Here is a 20,742-nt window from a genome sequence, read left to right as displayed (position 1 = left end):
TAATTGTTACAGCCTTCTCTGTGCTTGTCTGCGTGTCCAAGATTGAGTGGATGCGCGTGTCTTGTCTTGGTCTTTCTGCGGTACTAGATTTCCGTTCACGGAGTTCGATTCTCGTTTCAGTGGTATTTGCATTTTTATTTATCGTCTCTTTTCTTCCACTTGGGCTGACCGCGGCGACGAAAATAAACAAAGTCAATGTTCATGCTCATGTGGCTAATAGGAACTGGACCTACAGTACAGGGTGGCCCGTAAGTCCCTACCCATTCATATATCTTACGTATAGAATTTTCTGTGTGCTGTTGCGCATAATATTATGCGATGCCATGTTCATGGGCCAGTAAACCATATCTCATAGCTCAACATGTTACAACAATGGTTTATATCGAAACTCGTTTAACTTGGAATCAGAGATGAGGTTTGGTTTCAACAAGATGGGGCTCCGGCTCATTATGCCCATGTGTGCGTGAATATCTCAATGACACTTTTCCTAACAAATGGATAGGTTGTGGTTCTGAAATATCCCCGGCGCCTATGAAATGGCTCTCTTTGGGGATACGAAACAATGTTATTATTCCAATGATGAGTTGAGGGCAGCTGTTACAGCGGCATTTGGAACAATAACCCCTGCTATGTCCCAGGGCGAGCCTCAGCTACTGGGCGGGTCCGCAGGGTGGTGGATAGCGGAATGGTCTGCAGATATGCAGATTAGGGACCATGACGGTTAGACCGGAGTCCCCCCGAACCGAGGCGACCAGGTTATCAGAGTGTGGGAGTGTAGTTCTTGGCAAGACTACACTCATTAAATACCACAATGCTTGATAACGGCCTGGTGACATGGCGAGTAAGCACCGCCATTAAATAGGTGCTGCCCCCGCTGCCTTGCGGGTAGGGATTAACTCAAAGGCTAAGGGAAGGAAAACCCTGAAAGAAAACCATGGGTAGAGAGAGCTCTGTAAGGCGTGGTGAAGCCAATCTCTCTAAGGGAGTAAACCCAATACAAATCCTGGTCCTCCAGGTTGGGGGTTGAGGCATTGGGCTGACGACCCAATCCTCGGAAAATATCCGCTGTTCAGAGACCCAACAATGAGCCTCGGATATGGAAGGAAACCAGAAGACGAACACGGCTACGAGTTAAGGTAAATGATCTCAGGATGGGGACATGGAATGTGCAAACAATGCTACAAGCTGGTAAGCTGCCAGAAATTGTTGATGAATTTATAAAATATAAGTTGCATGTTCTGGCACTGCAAGAAATAAGATGGCCTGGGAGTGGTCAGATAGACAAGGGAAACTGCACAGTTTTGTACAGTGGTGCTGAAACCAGAGGACACAGGGGTACAGGCTTTATAATAAGTAGAGAAGCTAGGAAATCACTAATGGAATTTATACCAGTAAATGACAGACTGTGTAAAATTAGACTTAAAGGCAAGTTCTATAACATCTCCATCATCTCTGCTTACGCACCTAACGAGGATGCAGAAGAACTGGACAAGGAAAAATTTTATGACGAGTTGGACTTGTTAAATGAAAGTACAAGTAGACATGATATACTACTTGTCATGGGTGACTTCAATGCAAAAATTGGAAGAGAATCTGAAGTCAAAGAAGTGGCAGGAAATAATTCTTTACATTCAGTCACCAGTGAGAATGGTTGGAGATTAATACAGTACTGTATACAAAATAAAATGCTTGCAAAAAGTACCCAATTCCCCAGGAAAGATATTCATAAAGGCACCTGGAGAGCTCCCGGCGGAACATACACAAACCAGATAGATCATGTTCTGGTGAACAGCAGATATGCCACATCTGTTATAGACGTTAAAACACGCAGAGGGGCCAATTGTGACAGTGATCACTTCCTAGTCAAATCTATACTGCGGCAACGATTGTCTAATATAGGCAAAATCAAGGGAAAAAGGAGAACTGGTTGGGATATAGAAAAGTTAAAGAAAGACAGCGATAAGAGAGCTTTTCAGGAACAAATACACCAACAATTAAGTGATGAGAATGAAAATAATAGCATTGAGGAAATATGGAATGATATGAAGAAAACTGACTGAAACATCAGAAGAGATATTAGGGCAAAGGAAGAGATCTAACAGAAAAGATTGGTATGATGAAGAGTGTAGAGTACTAATAGGGAAGAAAAATGAGTTACGGAAAAAGATGATTCAAAGAGAAACAAGAGCATCGATGAATGCATATAAAGATGCCAGGAAGGAAGCGACTAAAATCTGTAGGAGGAAAAAGACATATTGGATGGAGGAGCGAGTAAGGAAAATAGAGGAACATCAGACAGAGGGTAATACAAGACAAATGTACAAAGCTGTTAGAAATCTTAGTACTGGATATCAACCAAGGTTAAACCTATGTAAAGACAAAAATGGGAAGCTTATTACGGATCAAGCCAAATGTCTGGAAAGATGGTCAGAATATTTTCAGGAGCTCTATGAATCTAAATTTAATATAACAGATAATGCAGATGAAGACCAAACCCAAGTTACAGAATGTGAGGTGCAAAGACCATCGTTTGAAGAAGTAAAGTGTGCAATATTAAAATTAAATAATAATAAAGCACCTGGAGAAGATTTGCTCCCTGCGGAGATATTTAAAAAGGGTGGAGAAACACTTTGGAAGAAAGTTCATGAGCTAGTTTGCATGATATGGGATCAAGAGAAAATACCATGTAGTTGGAAATATGGAGTTATCTTCCCCATCCATAAAAAGGGTGATAAAAGGAATTGTGGCAACTACAGGGGGATAACACTATTAAATATTGGATACAAAATATTTTCCAATATCCTATATATGAGAGCATCTAAGCAGGCAGAAGAAATCCTAGGGGAATATCAATGTGGATTCCGTCCAAATAGATCTACCATAGATCACATCTTCACCATATCTCAAATTATGGAAAAATTCTATGAGCAAAATATAGATCTACACTTTTTATTTATAGACTATCAACGAGCATTTGATAGCTTACACAGAGCTGGGATCATGAAAGTATTCAAGAAAGTAGGATTTCCAGATAAATTAATAAGATTGATAAAGGTAACCTTGGAAAATACAACAGCGGGAGTCATGGTGCAGGGAGAAGTCTCACCAACCATTAACATAGAAACAGGAGTGAGGCAAGGGGATGCTCTGTCCACCCTAATTTTCATTATTGTACTACATGATATTATCAGTCCACTGCAAAAAAGGGGGAGTATATTCTACAAAACAACACAGATTCTTGCTTATGCTGACGATATTGTGATAATATCAAGGACACTTGCAGATCTTAAAAGCACTTTTTTAAAGATGGATAGTAAATCCAGAGAAATAGGACTATTAATTAATGAAACTAAAACAAGATATATGAGAATGTCTAGATCGCCAGCCAGACGAAACTCTCTGGCTTTGAATGTGGGTACATATCATTTTGAGGGAGTACCCACTTTTACTTACCTTGGAGCTCTTCTACATAACAACATAGAAGAAGAAGAAATTGTTAACCAAAGGATACAGGCTGGAAATAGACAGTATTATGCACATATAGAATTATTTAAGTCAAAAAACCTCTCTAGGAACACAAAATTAAGACTGTATAGGACACTTATTAGACCAGTTATAGCATATGGTGCAGAATCTTGGAAACTTACATCTAAAGCAGAAAGCAAGGTAATGTGTTTTGAAAGGAAGATATTACGTAAGATCTTTGGCCCCGTTAGGAATGAAGATGGATCCTATAGAATTAGGAATAATATGGAGTTAGAAGGATTGATCCAATATGAACATGTGGTGAGATATATAAAATCTCAACGCTTAAGATGGGCAGGACATCTGATGAGAATGGAAGAGGATAGGCTACCACGCCTGGTATTCAATCAGAAATTGTGGGGAACAAGGCCAAAAGGAAGACCGAGAGGAAGATGGATCGGTGCAGTTGAGGAAGATTTGAGAAGGATGAATATACGCAATTGGAAAAATGTAGCTCAAGGTAGAACGAGGTGGAGGAAGATTGTTTGGGATGCCAGAGCCCACCAAGGGCTGTAGAGCAAAAGAAGAAGAAGAAGAACCCCTGCTATGTTGCGAAAAATGTCTCGCAGAACTTGGCGTCGCATGCAGCGAGAATGAAGGACAGCACACAGATACACTGGACACATATATATTATGTTAATGGGTAGGGACTTACGGGCCACCCTGTACATAGATCTGACAGGGTGCAAAATCATTTATGAATTAATTTATATATATACAGGGTTATTCAAATTTGGTTGCCTAGAATTAAAGCTGACTAGCAAAGTTACAAAGTACAGACAGTTAACACACAAACAAAGAATAGTGAGCCAAATCAAAGAATAAACGACAGTTTTCATAAGCTATTAATAACTAACATGTCCTTTCTTTGCATACAAACAAGCTAATACAAACAACTAACAAAAACAGACACGTTGTAACGGGAGAGCGATGTTACCCCTACAGCTTTCACTTCGCAGTTGTTGGCACTCATCAAGGCACGCGACCCGAAGACGATTGTTGGACAGGTAGAGCTATGTAGCAAAAAGTAGGTCAGCTGCCAGTTGGGGTACTGATCAGTATAGCAGCAAGGCAATTCATGCAACAGCACAAAAAATTACGGAACTTCGTTTGGAGTGTCTACCACATCACCACATCCTGCGTATTCACCGAAACTATCACCAAGTGATTATCATGAGTTTGGCCTCCTTAAGGAGGTATTAGGTGGCAAGAGGTTCTGCACTAACGATTATGTGAAAGATCTGGTGCATGAGTGGTTACGCATTAAGTCAGACGATTTTTTTACTCGCGTTATTTCGATTCTCTAACACATTATGGCGGGCGATAGCGTACTGGTTCAGGGCGCGTTGTGCAAGTGTTTTGTCGATTTATGCAGCGTTGCAACCTCGTTCACCGGAAAATATCTACTTTCGTGCCGGGATTTGAAATTATGCTAATACCTCGCAAACCATTGACGTTAGCCTCACAAACCATTGACGTTATCCCACAAACCATTGACGTTAGCCCCACAAACCATTCACGTTAGCCCCAAAAACCATTTTCCGTAAGGTTAGGTTAGGTTAAGTTAGGTTAGGCAAGCATAGTTAAAAAAAAAAATACTCGACACGTCATGTTCTAGAGAAAACACGGCGAATTTGAAACACTGACTATGGGGTTACGTCATCTTAACACACGGAACATTGTGCTCTCGTGCTTTCTGCGGCAGCAGAAACAGCGTGTCGGACAGAGATTTTCGCAGAAAACAACATGTATTCGCATTAAAATGGATCAAAACTACATTCACGAACTTCCACAACGCTACAGAAAATTATTTCCGTAAATACTTTATCCTGTAAATTTGAAGAAATCCGTCACTATAATGTTACCAATCAATGTTCCTACCATAACAATTGCAATTATAGTAGATGATATTGACATACATAGTTTCTATTTATGTGACAGAATTAAATGGAAATTAAAAAAAATAGTAAATGAGAAATCTTGAAATAATCCACTCCAGAATAGAGTGAAATAAGCACAATTGACTAAAAGGAACATCTGACAATGAAAGACAAAAGCGACGTTACATTTAAAGAAAGAATCTCTTTTAGAAAAGGCATTACAACCATTACTAGGATCTTTTCCCTCTTCACTACATATACTGCCATCTATGAACAAAAAATTCAAGCTTGATATTTTTAGAGCGTAATTTCATAGAATCAGAAACCTATTAAAGGAGGAACATCATCATCCTTCACCGTTTCCTGCCTCTGGCTGGATCGGCATAGAATTCAAGCCTCTCCAGTTCCTTCTGGTCTTCCACCATTCCTCTCTATCCATGGATTTCCAATCTTGTCCTCTTCTCCTAACATTCTCCACTATATTCTCTTTCCACCCACATCTTGGTCTCCCCTTTGGCCTTGTTCCCACTTCTTGTGCATTGTATGCTCTTACTGGCAGTGTTTCTGCACCCACCCCTCTTCATGTGTCCGAACCATCTCATCTGTGCCTGATCTATTCTGCCCTGAAGCTTCACCACCCCCACTGTCTGTCGGATCTCCTTATTCCTTATTCTAACCCTTCTAGTCTTCCCCAATATACTCCTTAAAATGTCATATCCACTGTCTGCATCTATCTTTTGTCTCTCTCTGTCATTGTCCAAGTCTCTTATCCATATATAATTATTGGTACATAGAATGTGTTATATATTACCTTCTTCGTTTTCATAGGTACATCCCTGTTCCATATTAATCTTCCATTTGTCATCTTCTGTTTACCTCCTCATCCACTTCTCTCAATTATGCTTCCTAGATATTTGAAACTCTCCACTACCCACAACTCTTCCGTGGCCATCTTTATTCTTGGTACATTTCTGGCTCTGTTTCTAGTTGTTATTATCACCTCACTCTTTTCTGCGCTGAATTTCATTCCTGCTCTTCTGATTTCCTCCTTACAACTATCAAGCTGTCTCTGTATTTCTTGACTTCCCCGATGGCGCAGTGGAAACGTCGTCGCCTTGTAACCAAGGGGTTCCAGGTTCGATACCCGGTGGAGGCACATAGTGGTTCAGATCCCACTTTAAACTGTAGGTCCAGTCCCGATTAGCCTTACTGTGCATAAATGGACTTAAAGCACCAAATAAATCAATCAATGAATGCGTACTTCTTCTTCACTGTTTCCCCATGGTACTAAGTCATCAGCGAACAACAGGGCCTTCATCTCTTCCTCTCCTATCTTCTTCCCCACCCCTTTGTTAATCGCATCCATTGTAATTATGAAAACAGTGGGGAAAGAGAGCTTTCCTGTTTTAGTCCATTACTTATACTAAACCACTCCGTTCTTCCCACTGGGGTCTTCACACAGCTCTGGTTGGGCTTGTATGTGCTCTTTACTCTACACACTATTTCTTCCTCGGCTCCTTTCTCTCTTAGAGCCTTCCAAATCTTTGTTCGTGCCGTCTAAATCTTACATGTGTTAGAGCTCTCGCCACGAAAACAGTCCAGTCAAGGTCACGCCACCCACCTACAGTGTTGCCAATAAGTAACAATTTCAACTGACGGAATCAACCGCATACGTACAACGCGCGAAGTGTCAACCGAGCAGCTTAGAAGAAGTGTGGCAACCCTGGAGGCCAGGGTGTGGAGGAGGCAAGGGGAAGCTTGACCTTGACTGGACTGTTTTTGTGGCGAGGGCTATAGATAGAGTTAATAGTATGAAGCAGATTTTATATTTTGGCCATAGTCAAAGGGTGTGCGTTTATATGTGGTTCAGATCTGCTTACTCATGGTGATAATTGTGACGGTCCTGTGAATCCTCACAATATAATTGTATGTTTATTGAAATTATTAATTTCATATTATTGAAATCACTTTATATTAACGGTTCAAAAAATGTATAATAATTACTTTGTACAACGTTAATTATGTTTTATGTTATTTATTGCGCTATACGCTGTATAAACGAGATATTTGGAATTCTAACGTTGCTATAGCAACGAGAATCAATAGTCATTGTGTGGTAGTGTGTCTGAAAAAAAAAATGGAAATATAGGTAATAGTGAACTGCATATTGCTCAGTTATTTCACTAATATATAGACCCATAGAAGTTGTACCTTCACCTTCGCGTTTTAGTTTCAAATATTTATGAACGAAATGTAATCGTGCAAATGATTGACTAGTGAATGTCACAGTATAATTGGTGGTCCAGTATTGTGGAACGTTTTCAGCACGATCATAAGTGATGTGTTTTGCGTATGTGTTAACTTACACCATTGTTTTCGTGAATCTAGTTTGTACATACATTTCTATTATGTACGCATCAAGTAATCCTTATAATCTGAGATCCAAAACAAGTCTTACAGCTAGATCTATCAATTGTGGTGACGATCCTGATGAATCACAAAATAAGAATGGCGCCATGAATATGGTGAAGTGCTGCAAAGATCCCGATAAGGAAAGGTTGGTAGCTTGTGAAAATTGTGGCCATTGGTATCATTTACAATGTTTGGGTTTGTCCGATAAGCATTGGGAGTTATACCAGTTAAATGAAAATTATTTCTGTAAAGATTGTGATCCATCTTATGATCCGTTCAGTATTGAAGCTTTCGTGCAATGGAAAAGAAGTCAACAGAATGTTCAAGAAATTGACATTCGTCCTTCTGTGTTGGCAGAGACGTCAATGGGGCAAAGTAATGTTCCTTTTCAAATGTTTGATCTACTTGCAGAGTTAAGGAAAATCAGCGAGTCTCAATAGTTGGAATTTACAAAAATGAGGGAAACTCAAAAGCTTGAGTTTACAAAAATGAGGGAAACTCAAGATTCTATGAGGCAAACTCAAGAGTCTCAACAGCTTGAGTTTACAAAAATGAGGGAAATTCAAGAGTCTCAACAGCTTGAGTTTACAAAAATCAGGGAATCTCAACAGGAAATTCAAAATTCACAGCAACTACTCAACCTTGACTTCCACGAATTGAGTACATCGTTACGGAAGGAATTAGCTGAAGTTGCCGAGTCCTGCAAATTAGCAACACGTTCATTACATCAGGAAATGGAAAGAGAAGTGCAAGGACTAACAGAGAAAATCGAGGAAGTCAACACTACTTGTGCAGAGAATTCTGATAAACTTGCTGGATTGAATAATCAGATTACAGAATGCCAGAACAATGTTTCAGGGTTGTCTCGGCAAGTTCATAGACTTGAAGTCGTTGTGAGCAAGGACGAAATAACGAAGCGCGTAGAAGCATGTGAGGAAAAGATTACTAAGTTAACATCAAATATTTCGACTAATGTTGAATCAAGTAATCCTTTACAAGTTTACAGTTCTCATGTGAATAGTAACTGTCAACCTGGTATTCCTGCACGGAATACCTCTCCTAAATCATCTGATTCTTCAGCGTGTGATGTTTCTGATGACGAACACAATCGCATTGCTTCACAAAGACACAAACGTTCTAGAAATAATCGCATGAGAGCTAGTAATACTAACAAGTTATGTCAATCAACCCGTTCTTTATATTCTGATGGTTCTGGGCAGGAAAGAAAAAGGCAAGTTAACCAAAAGTCATCAAACCCGCAGAATCATCGATGTGATTATCCTGACAATTGTGTGCGTTCCTTTACTCAAGAACCTCGACGGTTGGTAAGATTGAATGAACTTACTGTTCTTCCTAAATATTCTGGAGATCCTGAAAAATCAAGCCCACGTAAGTTTATTAAAACTTTATCGTCCTACTTAGACTTACTGCAAGTTCCTGACATGCAAAGGCTTGAATGTATTACTAATTGTTTCCAAGGACCTGCAGAAGGTTGGTATAATACTCATGTCGATTCGTTTACATCGTACAAACAGTTTGTTGACGAATTTCTGAATCACTACACGTCTTATTCGTTAACTCAGGCTCAATTATCTGAACTTAGAACTCGTAAATATGATCCTAAATCGACGAGTAGTATGGAAGTTTTTGCTATTCGTACGCATTCAGCATATTATAATTTAGTTGATCGTCCGAATGATGCAGAAGTTATTGACATTTTAATCAATCAGTTGCCCACATCTATTGCACAAACAATATTAGCTGCTAGATTAGTTAAAATGGATGATGTAATTGCGTTACTAAAGAGGTTGGATTTAGTGAATTTAAGATCGAACAAGAGTTTTAATGTTCATGATAATGTACGTGAAAAAAAATTCCGACATGATGGGAATAATTCTAAAAGTTTTACCGACAATAATAGTGCAAGGGCAAAACTGAGAGTTCAAAGTGTTGCTAAAAGCTCATCGTTTGTGAACGATGATGGACCTAGACGTAACGTAAGACTTAATGATAGTGTTCATTTTGTTTCTTCTAGCGATGAAAATAAAAGAATTAAGATTCCACGTACAGATGTTCCGTTTGTTGCTGAAAACCATCAATCAAACTCCAGTCAGAAGACGATGATATTTAATAGAAATAATAATTCTGGGAAGCCTAACCTAACTAACAGACCATATAATCGTTACAGACGTAATGGTGCAGGAACTCAAAATTTCCGGCAAAATAGAAGTCCACAAAGCTCTCGATACTTCAACAATAATGGTAGATTTATGAGCAACAGTTTCAATGCCAGAAACGAGCAAGAACAACAGCAATTTACACTGCGTCCTAACTCTCAGTTCTCTAACAATAATTTCCACTCATTCCAACCATGCAGTGTATGTGCCAATTGCGGATATTCGTCTTCTCAGTTGTCAACGAGAAACAGTTGCAATGCAACTGCAGTGGCGAATACTCCATTGAATGAAAATGCTCCATCTTTCGATCCAAGAGAAACTTCTTGTAAACAGTTCATTTCTTCTGCCCCTGAAGCAACATTAAACGAACGTCGCGGGTGAACGTGGACCAGTTTGCTCGCACTAACATAATGGAAGGTCCGTCTAAATCATATCGTAGTGATAATATAAGCACAACTTGTCAGTATGCTGTATTAAGTAATTCCGTTTTATCTGAAGTTGATCATTGTTATCCACTTTCAATATTTTTCCAGTTAGATTGGTACGAAGATGAACCTACTTGGACTTTAAATGATACTGGCATACCTACTCCTATTACCGATCAACCTCTGATTACAGGAACAGTTTGCGGTATTACCATACAGTGTGTCATCGACAGTGGAAGCCAGTGTAATTTAGTCAGTTATGAATTATGGTGCAGTATAAAATCAATTATTCCGAGTGCCAAACTGGATACAGTGGATCAACTTAAGTTATTGCCGTTTGCAGGACATCAGAAGTTTCGTGTTGCTGGTCGAAAGATTTTAAGTATTTCAATTAACTCGGAGGTTTTTTCTTTGGAGATGTTTGTATTGAAGCAACTGCATGCTGAATTAATTCTCGGAATACCATTTTTAAGGCAATACAAAGCTGTACTCGATTTTAGAAGAAACGAAATTAGTTTGATGGCGTCTACTGGTTCCGAACTGGTTCAGCCATTTAACTCTAGCAAAAGCACAACTGATAGGGATCGCTGCCAGATGCAGGAAGTTACTATAGTCAAAGAAGCAGAAAATTTACTTATCGTTTCTCTAGATCAGATCACAACGAAGGTACGGTCGTGTGAATCACTCAGCACGGAGCAGCAGTCTCAGCTTGAGAATCTAATAATATAATATCATAGGTTGTTTTCTGATCGACCCCGATCTGCATTCGTAGAACCTTATCAAATTGATCTAGACACAAAGGAACCAATTAAGGCACCTATATATCCGGTACCGTTCGCCAAAAGAGCAGCGTTATAAAAGGAACTAGAAAAATGGAAAGCCTGGGGAATAATTAAAGAGATGTCTTCGCCTTATTTAAACCCTGTACATATCGTACCAAAATCTAACGGTGAGTGGCGTCCAGTGGTGGATTTTCGTCGCCTAAACCAACATGTAATTTCACCACTTACCCATGTTGAACCGATAAACGAGCTACTTCAACATTTTAAGGGTGCAAGATATTTTTCTTCGATTTATCTCTCCTGTGGATATTTTCAAATACCACTTACGCCCGACTCGTATAAGTACACAGCTTTTTCGTATCGAGGACGACAGCACGTGTTTTGTTACTTGCCATTTGGTATAAAATCAACTGTTTCTGTGTTTGTTGAGAGAATGAATAAGGTGTTTGGACCAGAGACTCATTCATTTCTGATGAGTGATGATATATGTGGATGACTTTTTAATATTTAGCCCAACAATAGAGAAACATTTTGAACATCTTGATTATGTTCTACAGACATTGCAGAAGACGAACATGTCTATAAAATTTGCCAAATGCAAATTTTTCGAAACTGAAATTAAGTTTTTGGGTCATGTGGTGTCTGGTTCCGAGATTAAGGTCGATCATGGTAAGGACTCAGCTATTCTACAGTTTCCTGTTCCTCAAAACAATAAGTCACTTCGCAAATTTTTAGGACTGGCAAATTGGAGGAATCGTTTTATACAGGGATTTTCAGATATCGCTACTCCATTATATCATGTTTTACGCAAGAATGTGCCTTTTTATTGGACACCTCAGTGTCAAGAAGCTTTCTTGTTACTAAAGAATGCTCTAATTTCATCACCAGCATTGAGTCAACCCGACTTTGAGTTGAGGTTTTGTGTTTCTGTTGATGCAAGCCAGAAAGGATTGGGTTGTGTACTTTGGCAAGTTGATAATGGTGAAATTCGTGTAATACATTACGGCAGTCGTGCTCTTAGAGGAGCAGAGATTACATATAGTACACACGAATTGGAATGTTTAGCTATATTTTTTGCTCTGGAGAAATTTGCTACATATATCTTAAAGTAACTGATTTCAACTTATATTCGGATCATAAGTCGTTGTCTTGGCTTAAAACTGCACAATCATTTAATTCTCGTCTTACGAGATGGGCTCTCAAACTGCAGTGTTTTGATTTCACATTATATCATGTCCCAGGAGTTTCGAATAATATTGCTGATACGTTGAGCAGATTTCCGCCTTGTACTACTTATTGTGCACTTGATGATAAATTATATATCAATCAAGTAATTGTGGAAGATTCACAAGATGGTACTTCTTCTATTTGGCTAAAAGCTCAACGAGCAGATGAAAAATGTAATAATATAATTTCTGACCTGCAAAATAGTACAACTGATAAAGACTTTTCAAAGTATCTTCTTCACGACAAAATTATTTTTTATAAACCCAATTCAGAAGAAATTTGTAAACTTGTAGTGCCACGTGAGCTTATACCTTTGGTATTGCACAAAATGCATGATTTAAATGGACATTTTGGTTATCAGAAGGTTTTATCAGCTTGTAGAAGGGCATATTTTTGGCCGTACATGAGGAAATCTATTAGAAATTACCTGAAAGATTGCTTAGAATGTGCACGAACCAAGATTGTAGGTCGGCCATTGCGGAGAGATGAATATCACGTCGTTTCTCAACAACCGCACGATTTCCTCTCTATTGACTTAATCGGAAAATTACCAAGATCACATACATATGAATATCTTCTCACAATTGTAGACGTTATTTCAAAGTTTGTTATGATTTATCCGTTAAGAAAAGCGACTGCCAGAGAAATTATCAATCGTTTTGAAGAACAATATTTTAAACATTACCCTGTATGTAATGTATTATTATCAGATTGTGGGAGCCAATTTACATCAAATGAGTGGAAAACCTACATGGATTCAAGGAATATTAAGCATATTACTACCACTACATACAATCCGAAATCTAATCCTATTGAGAGGTACAATAAGGAGATTGTTAGATTACTGCGATTATTCTGCAATGATAATCACACCAGTTGGTTTCCAAAAATAAATTCTATTATTCAGTTACTAAATCATTCTTGCTCTTCAGTTACCGGATTATCTCCTAGTGAACTTTTCTTACATGAAGATACGAAGGACTCAATATTTGAAGAAATCGGCTGGCCGGAACAAATTAAATCTTTGCCATGGAAACGCAAATTGTTTTTAGCAGAAATCAGGACTAGACAATCTAGAAGAAGTAGAAAGATTAAGAATGCATTGAACTCGATTAAACTTCAAACAGGAGATTTGGTTATGATAAAAAATAGGCAAGTTAGTTCTAAAATTAACAGCCAGATTCATAAATTGTTCAACTTGTATATTGGGCCATTCCTTGTCAAAGAAATTAAGGACAATAATGCAATTCTTTACACAATGAACGAGCAATATTATGACAAGGTGAACTTTTCAAATCTTCGAGTGTTTTACTGTTCGGAAGGAAAGAGGAATCAACTCTTGTATGAGAATTAAATTTATGAGAGTAGATACTGGAAAAAGGAAACCATTCTGTTTTATCATTTTGTACAATTGAATGTTGTATTATGTTCTGACTTGTTATTACCTGTTAGGCACAAATCTGTTTATGTGCACGTTGTTGTCGAATGTAACTTTGTTTTAGTTATGTTGATAAACATCGGACTGATTTGTAAATGAAAACTCCTCCTCGCTGTTTGGTAGTTTTCATTTTCCCGGAGGAGGGGAATGTTGTGACGGTCCTGTGAATCCTCACAATATAATTGTATGTTTATTGAAATTATTAATTTCATATTATAGAAATCACTTTATATTAACGGTTCAAAAAATGTATAATAATTACTTTGTACAACGTTAATTATGTTTTATGTTATTTATTGCGCTATACGCTGTATAAACGAGATATTTGGAATTCTAACGTTGCTATAGCAACGAGAATCAAGTCATTGTGTGGTAGTGTGTCTGAAAAAAATGGAAATATAGGTAATAGTGAACTGCATATTGCTCAGTTATTTCACTAATATATAGACCCATAGAAGTTGTACCTTCACCTTCGCGTTTTAGTTTCAAATATTTATGAACGAAATGTAATCGTGCAAATGATTGACTAGTGAATGTCACATAATTCATTGTTCCGTATCAGCGAACAGAGAAATCTACACTTTCAAGGCCTGATACGAAAGGAACGAATACTAACGCAAGGTGCTTTCTCAATGGGTGATGTGTGCACTGGCGTACGCAAGGGGGAGCTGATGGGGCTACAGACCCTCCCGAAATTTTTAGTATGTCAACTTTTTTAAATGAATGCTTCAAGGAAGTTGCGAAAAACCAAAATTGGAAATTCAAACTTCCCTTAAAATGACTCCCGATTACGGCGCCCGCGAATTTAGCTACCTGACGTCCTTAGGCAGAATACAACTTTGCTCTTGTTTCAAAATATGTGTAACCCATCAACTTCTTGATGTTCTTAATCGGTTTTTGATTTACAATATTTCACTCTAAAAATGTGAGTCTTGAATATTTTGTCCACAGATGGCAGTCTAGTTGATAAAGTGGGAAATGATCTTATAAAGACGGATTCAAAATGAAATATAGTGTACTACCAACTAACTACATTAATAATAATACATTTATATTGAACTCACCAAGCACTGGTCAGGAAATAGGTGTTTTACGGCGTACTTTGTGTTTGTTTTTCAAACAGCACATTAGTTTTTGCACTCTTTCTCACTACCTCAGTTTTTTTCAATTGCAACATATCTTTCCAATTTCCGGCTGTTGATTTTTCCGAAGGTCACTCATTTTTCACAAATCAAAATTGAAAATCCAAACCGTTGCCTGGCGCTGAATGTTGCATTGTTGCTTGCATAGCTATTTCAAATTTATCAAGTCTTCATTATTGTCAGCAGTAGAGATCAATTTCATGTTTATATTGTTGCCTATATCAAATGTAATGCATTACCGGTACACATGCAATATTGTTTGTTACGGTTTGCAACAGCAAGCGATGCACGCTTAATGAAAACTATAGCTCTTTTCAGTTCTTACGGCGGACGCTCTAGAAGCTGGCAGGGGAAGTGGGGAGCGGGGAAACGACCTATCCAGCGCAACGAGACAGGTCGGTTAGAGAGAGAGATTGTAGCGTTGCCAGAGTAGCGGGAAAGGTGAGTTGAAATCGAAAGAACCATGAAATACAGACGTCCCATTGTTCGTGTATACCCTGAGTATGCGTATTATCCCCATCTTGTGGTGAGTATAATACCGATAAGTGTATGATATCAGGTGTATAAAAAGGTTCATTGAGAAGAGACCGAAAAACATTTGTTTACAACAACAGTTCGTTGGAGCGTAATTCTGATGTATGTACGGGACCCCTTGATTACAAGGCGACGGCGCTACCACTGCGCCATCTAGGAGACCCACATTACCTCTGATTTAATGATAAATATTACAGTGCAACACAACTTCAACTTTCTCTTACAGGCCGAAAAAAATGTTTCTTTGTTTTAGGAATATTTCTGTTCAGTTTTTTATTTCAAGTACTGGGTGGCCATAAAGTATATTTCCAATATTACAAAGGTTTATTACGAAGAGACTATTATAGTTATAGCTGCATGGTTTGTGGCAAAAGGAAGAAAAACTCAACGTCTTTTACCGTGTTCAAGAGGCTGACTTGGTACAGGAGGCGCTGCAAACGCTGGAACTGGAAATGGCTGGCGTCACTGTAAGAGAAAGCTTTTTATGGTATCACGAGAAGAAGTCGCCGATGCTGTACAGCAAAATTTGAAGAGATAGGAGTCAATATGGACGACCACCACCTCATTACACAAATTTCGCTGTACAGCAATCGGTGACTTCTTCTCGTGATACGATAAAACGCATTGAGTTTTCTCCTGCACTGGAGCCAGTTCCAGTGACTGCAGCGCCTCCTATACCAACTCAACCTCTATCTAGAACAAAGGGAAAACTTCTTGAGTTCCTCTTCTTTCTCCACAAGCCATGCAGTTGTAACTGTAGCTAATAGTTTCTTTGTAATAAGCCTTTGTTATGTTGGAAGTACTTTTTGCCCACCCTGTACTACTTTGTGCTGAAATAACTTAATTGAAAGTTGGTGAGATGTTTCGACACTCATCCACAATAGCGGAATCTGAAATGTCGGATAACATTCTCACTTTCGCGATTAGCCAAACGTGGAAGAAAAGCGACGTTAAATGGCAATTCAAATTAATGCATATTATCCAATGAACCAAGGCATTTCTAATTTAGCTATAGGTATCTCTCTGTGTCCAACCGTTCCTCTTGGCATTAGACGAAGGAATGATCCGATGAAGAACGAGGAACAGTCATGAACTCTTTGTCGTGGCGCGCCTAAAATACCTCAGCCGTTTTAATGGCGCTGTCTTCGCCAGGAACGATCGTTGCGCTTCGCCAAAGCATATCGTGTTTCCCCGATGATTCTCGATCTCCACAAGACGTCGAGTATGTGTAGCCTACAAAGTGGCTCATTACAAGATCTGCATACGTGTCAACCTCACTTACGAGCCGGTCAATCGCAAAGGCGTTTCTGGCTTTCGTCTTTTGTTTCGTCCCACCCGCCATAATCGTGTGCGAGATCGCTTTAACGGTTCCAGGTTACGAACGCATTGTTGTTGAACTTTAACATGGAATGTGATAGGGTGATGACTAAAGGTGGATTTCCGTAGCGAATAGATCTGAACAGCTGAAAACCCTATTGCTGATTAAGAGATGTCCAGATATTCCAAAAAAAAAAAAAAAATGTACTGACCGACTACTCAATGTTCGGGCTGAAAGGGAATATCCGTAGCCAATTGTATTAACCGACTACTCAATGTTCGGGCTGAAAGGGAATATCCGTAGCCAACTCTATTGATCGACTACTCAATGCTCGGGCTGAAAGAGAATATCGTTAGCCAATTGTATTAACCGACTACTCAATGTTCGGGCTGAAAGGAAAATATCCGTAGCCAATTGTATTGACCGACTACTCAATGTTCGAGCTAAAAAAGAATATCCGTAGCCAATTGTATTGACCGACTACTCAATGTTAGGGCTGAAAGGAAAATATTCGTAGCCAATTGTATTGACCGACTACTCAATGTTCGAGCTAAAAAAGAATATCCGTAGCCAATTGTATTGACCGACTACTCAATGTTCGGGCTGAAAGGAAAATATCCGTAGCCAATTGTATTGACCGACTACTCAATGTTCGGGCTGAAAGGAAAATATTCGTAGCCAATTGTATTAACCGACTACTCAATGTTCGGGCTGAAAGGAAAATATCCGTAGCCAATTGTATTGACCGACTACTCAATGTTCGAGCTAAAAAAGAATATCCGTAGCCAATTGTATTGACCGACTACTCAATGTTCGGGCTGAAAGGAAAATATCCGTAGCCAATTGTATTGACCGACTACTAAATGTTCGAGCTAAAAAAGAATATGCGTAGCCAATTGTATTGACCGACTACTCAATGTTCGGACTGAAAGGAAAATATCCGTAGCCAATTGTATTGACCGGCTACTCAATGTTCGAGCTAAAAAAGAATATCCGTAGCCAATTGTATTGACCGACTACTCAATGCAGACACGTATCCAAGGGGGAGCGGCTTAGGGGGCTCGAGCCCTCCCGAAAGTTTTCGGTTTACACTAGATAAAATGAGGTTTTTGGTTTCTTGTTGTGTGAAATACAAGATAATGTGACGATAATTTAAGGAGATAAATAATTATCGAGAAAAGACGGATGATGTTCTATAACCCTGTTATTGTTACTAGCGCGTATCCAAGGTGGGAATCAGGTGGCTTGAGCCCCCCCCTCTTCCCCAGGAAAGGAAATTTTTCAGTTTACTAGTTTACGCTAGATAATATTAGGTTCTTGTATTTTTGAATAATGTGACGTAACTTTAAGGAGAAATAATTATCGAGGCAAGACGAAGAATTTTCTATAACCCAGTTATAGTTAATATTGCACGTAAACTTTTCTTGAGCTTTCAGTATTGTCGCAGCAAACTTGAGCACTATGTAGAGACTTGTCAGCATTTGGAAGCTGCACAGCAAAGGTATCGCCACACGTAGAGCGATTCGTTGTAATTTTTAATCTCGGGAAGGTGCGAGGGGGAATGTTCTTGAATAAGAGGAGTCGAACCTCTCGCAATATTTATAAATCGTTTATCTGCGCAACGTTCTAGAATATACTGAGGATATAAATACGCGTTAATTAGAACAATTCCTAAATAGAAATTATTTGACCGAACCTTGGATCCAATGAGAAAAATGGCGTTGTATCTGACATCATTACCTTTTAAAGCGTTCAATTCAATGACTTGTTCATGATTTATTTGATCGTATTAAACATGCTTTACTTCAGTCTCTAATACGAAATGATAAAAACTTCTGGTGAGTTGATTTTTAAAAATGTGTCCGAGATAAAGAGTGGCGTGCCCACGATTTTCGGCAGGGAGAGGGGTTACGCATACTAGTTTTGGTGTCAGTCCTCATTTTGCCATCTTTTCCTGTCTTTGACGTTCTTTCTTTAAGGAATACTGTGTCAAATGGGGTTATAACCCCACCTACCCTCCCTTGGGCACGTTACTGGAGATACCTAAATGAGTAAGCATTTGATCATATTGGGAGAAGAAACATTAGATGTGTCGGGAACGGAAGGGTTTTCACTGTGCATTAATTGTTTCGCGATCCAGCTGTATTCTATAGAAGACTTCCTTTGTTTCGTGCCGATATATGACAAGACTGCGGAAGCTGTGACAGACAATCTTGAACACTTGCAAGTGCTTAGGCCTGAATATGAACAATTTGGTGGCTTTCGGCTTTTAAAAGAGCTGCAAACATGGGAGTACCAGACACATTAGTGGTGTTCAGGCTCGAATGAGAGAAATATTCGAGAACTGTCTGCGTCCAGTTCGCAGCACACAGTTTGAATCTCTTGTTGTCGAGTGGATTGTCCATCCCGTGCATGTGTAACAGGTTCGTAAAAACACTTTTGGTTACCTGGTACACAGATGTTTTGATGCCTGATGAGAAGAAATGGACGAACACACATATTAAGATGGTTCCGACACACAAAGTTAATGGAAACTGAGGAGTCGAGTGGTAAAAAATGTTCCGATTAAAATCACAGCCTTAAACAGTGATGGCGATTTAGGGGATAGTTGCTCCCCATTTTTTTTGCCTCCATGGCCTCTTAACACCACTGACCTTAAACATATAATTGTGAGGTTCTATCTATATCCCTTAAAAAAATGGTGTAGAGCACCCACCCACCCGAAGGGAATTCCTAGATGCGTGCCTGACTCAATGTTCTGGCTGAAAGAGAATATCCGTAGTCAATTGCATTGACTGACTACTCAATGTTCGGACTGAACGGAATATTCGTAGCGAATTGCATTAACTGACTACTCAATGTTTGGACTGAAAGAGAATATCCGTAGTCAATTGCATTGACTGACTACTCAATGATCGGACTGAAAGAGAATATTCGTAGCCAATTTCATTGACAGACTGACTACTCAATGTTTGTACTGAAAGAGAATATCCGTAGTCAATTGCATTGACTGACTACTCAATGTTTGGACTGAAAGGGAATATTCGTAGCGAATTGCATTGACAGACAGACTACTCAATGTTTGGACTGAAAGAGAATATCCGTAGTCAATTGTATTGACTGACTACTCATGTTTGGACTGAAAGAGAATATCCGTAGTCAATTGTATTGACTGACTACTCAATGTTTGGACTGAAAGGGAATATTCGTAGCGAATTGCATTGACAGACTGACTATTCAATTTTTGGACTGAAAGAGAATATCCGTAGTCAATTGCATTGACTGACTACTCAATGTTTGGACTGAAAGAGAATATCCGTAGTCAATTGCATTGACTGACTACTCAATGTTCGGACTGAAAGAGAATATTCGTAGCCAATTGCATTGACAGACTGACTACTGAATGTTTAGACTGAAAGAGAATATCCGTAGTCAATTGCATTGACTGACTACTCAATGTTTGGACTTAAAGATAATATCCGTAGTCAATTGCATTGACTGACTACTCAATGTTTTGACTGAAAGAGAATATCCGTAGTCAATTGCATTGACTGACTACTCAATGTTCGGACTGAAAGAGAATATCCGTAGTCAATTGCATTGACTGACTACTCAATGTTTGGACTGAAAGGGAATATTCGTAGCGAATTGCATTGACAGACAGACTACTCAATGTTTGGACTGAAAGAGAATATCCGTAGTCAATTGTATTGACTGACTACTCAATGTTTGGACTGAAAGAGAATATCCGTAGTCAATTGCATTGACTGACTACTCAATGTTTGGACTGAAAGGGAATATTCGTAGCGAATTGCATTGACAGACAGACTACTCAATGTTTGGACTGAAAGAGAATATCCGTAGCCAATTGCATTGACCGAC

General features: G+C 38.9%; 1 protein-coding gene across 1 annotated transcript; it reads left to right on the top strand.

Annotated features, from left to right (window-relative positions):
* The first annotated feature begins 1,151 nt into the window (after positions 1-1,151).
* LOC146004793 (protein CFDP2-like) lies at positions 1,152-2,060 on the top strand. Its single transcript, XM_083143817.1, has one exon. It carries the CDS (start codon positions 1,152-1,154, stop codon positions 2,058-2,060), a length of 909 nt encoding a protein of 302 aa, XP_082999943.1.
* The last annotated feature ends 18,682 nt before the right edge of the window (positions 2,061-20,742 follow it).

This window comes from Lepisma saccharinum, chromosome 22, assembly GCF_977018435.1.
Source record: "Lepisma saccharinum chromosome 22, izLepSacc3.1, whole genome shotgun sequence".
NCBI classification, from domain to species: Eukaryota; Metazoa; Arthropoda; class Insecta; order Zygentoma; family Lepismatidae; genus Lepisma; species Lepisma saccharinum.
Note: the sequence above shows the minus strand (reverse complement) of the source record. Positions and strands in the feature narration are given on the sequence as shown.